We start from the raw sequence: 1,777 nt of genomic DNA, 5'->3' as shown, positions 1-1,777 counted from the left end.
TTATAGTAAAAAACCATATATCTCTAAGCCAAATAATCACTTAATGAAAATGGTAGGTTAATTTGCAAAAAGAAATATCCAAATACATTCACTTTCAGTTCATAAAAGGAAATTTAAAAATCTTTCCAAATTTATACTCCCTAACAATTAGAAAATGTTACTGCAATAATGATAGAGTTCAGGTTTCTATTTCTCAAACAACACTGGGGAGAACTGTATGGAATTAAGAGCAAGACATATTTTCACTTCAAATTTCCTGATAATTTCAGTAAATTAATAGGTTTGACTTTTGTTTGTGACTTGAGTGAAAATACTTACTGCATTCATTGAGATAAGAGAAGGTAAATGGTTCAGGAAGAGATGCCCTGGTGTTGGCAGTACATTGTGAGGAATGAGAGAAGGAAATAAGGTCTGAGTGTGCAAATGCTTGTGGAGCAACAGATCTACAGCCAGGGAATATTTCATTATACTTTTCCTTGGGCATAGTGAAGAAAATAGGTGTCCTATTTCTCAACCGAACTGAAACATAGGTAAAGTCCTACAGTAATATCAGTTCATTATCCTTATGCATGTCAGGCAACCTAATTTGGCAATGGAAGCCTTTTTCCACAAAATTGGAGTTTGGTTCAAGATTTTCCCAATATACATATTCACTATTTACAATCATTTCTCTATTTGAATTTGAAGTATACATATATGTGACAAATAATTCAGAGCATGTAAATACAAATAAAAATAAGCTATACCTTTAAAATAACATATATGCATCCCTACATACCTTGCACAGTAACTTTGTATTCCCAAATAGTTTTTGAGGTATATAATGTCTACAGTCAAGAGCAAGCTTTTTCAAACAATTTTTAGTGTTTACTTAGAAATCTTATGTACTTACAATTGTTTTCCTTCATAAATAGTTTTAAAATTAATAATATAAATTAAAGAATAGTTACTGCATGAGGTGAAAGAATCATGGAATTTATCTACTTTCACATCTAGCAAAAGAAACATGGTAAATAATACAATCACTTCACAACCAAGATCAATATCTGAAAACCAAGGACCCTACTAAGAATTACTGAATCTCCCAAAGAGAGTCTCCTGTAGAGTGATGATTTCTGTATTATTGCAAAATATATAACAATTATTAAGAAATGGCTATTATTTTAATAGAGTACTAAGTAACACTGCCAAAAAACAAGTTTTAATAGTTATTTTGGAATGATCAATACTGAACACATTATAAACTTCATATTTTATTTACTGATCTTTTAACACATAAATATTTTTTATAATATTAAACAGATTGTTGAGAATATAGTATAAAATTGGATATAATTAAATTAGTATTTGAGGACTATTACTAGTTTGGTTTTTTATTTGGTCTCTCAAACCAACTGTACTTAAATATGTGCTTCTATAGCAGTCATATTGCACCACTGTTATATTATTTGCAAGTAACCCAGTTAAAATGTATGCAATGTTCCAAATTTTCCTGTAGGATGCAAAGCATAGTAAACGGAAGTCAGCTGTCACATGCACCAGTACTTACGATGGGTCGTTGATGACTGCTCTCAAGGCACCCAGCAGGTCTGCACTTGTCATTGTGTGAATATTGACCTGCACAGCTGCTCCTTTGGCCTTCATGTGAGCGACATTGTCATACTGATCTCCAAATATGGGGACTCCCACCATAGGGACCCCGTGATAAATAGCTTCATAGATCCCATTGGTTCCACCATGAGTGATGAAAGCTTTGGTTTTGGGGTGGCCTGGTTTA

At 32.5% G+C, this 1,777-nt stretch overlaps 1 protein-coding gene across 1 annotated transcript in view; it reads right to left on the bottom strand.

Moving 5' to 3' along the window:
• Window positions 1–1,545: 1,545 nt before the first annotated feature.
• Window positions 1,546–1,777, bottom strand: part of LOC106149479 (UDP-glucuronosyltransferase 2A3-like) — an 18,456-nt gene continuing 18,224 nt past the window's right edge. The window contains exon 4 of the mRNA XM_013518475.1: window positions 1,546–1,769. Within this exon, the coding sequence (XP_013373929.1) occupies window positions 1,546–1,769 (224 nt within the window). The remainder of the gene's footprint in view (window positions 1,770–1,777) is intronic.

The sequence above is a fragment of the Chinchilla lanigera genome, unplaced genomic scaffold, assembly GCF_000276665.1.
Source record: "Chinchilla lanigera isolate Chin_1 unplaced genomic scaffold, ChiLan1.0 scaffold00046, whole genome shotgun sequence".
Classification (NCBI taxonomy): domain Eukaryota; kingdom Metazoa; phylum Chordata; class Mammalia; order Rodentia; family Chinchillidae; genus Chinchilla; species Chinchilla lanigera.
Note: the sequence above shows the minus strand (reverse complement) of the source record. Positions and strands in the feature narration are given on the sequence as shown.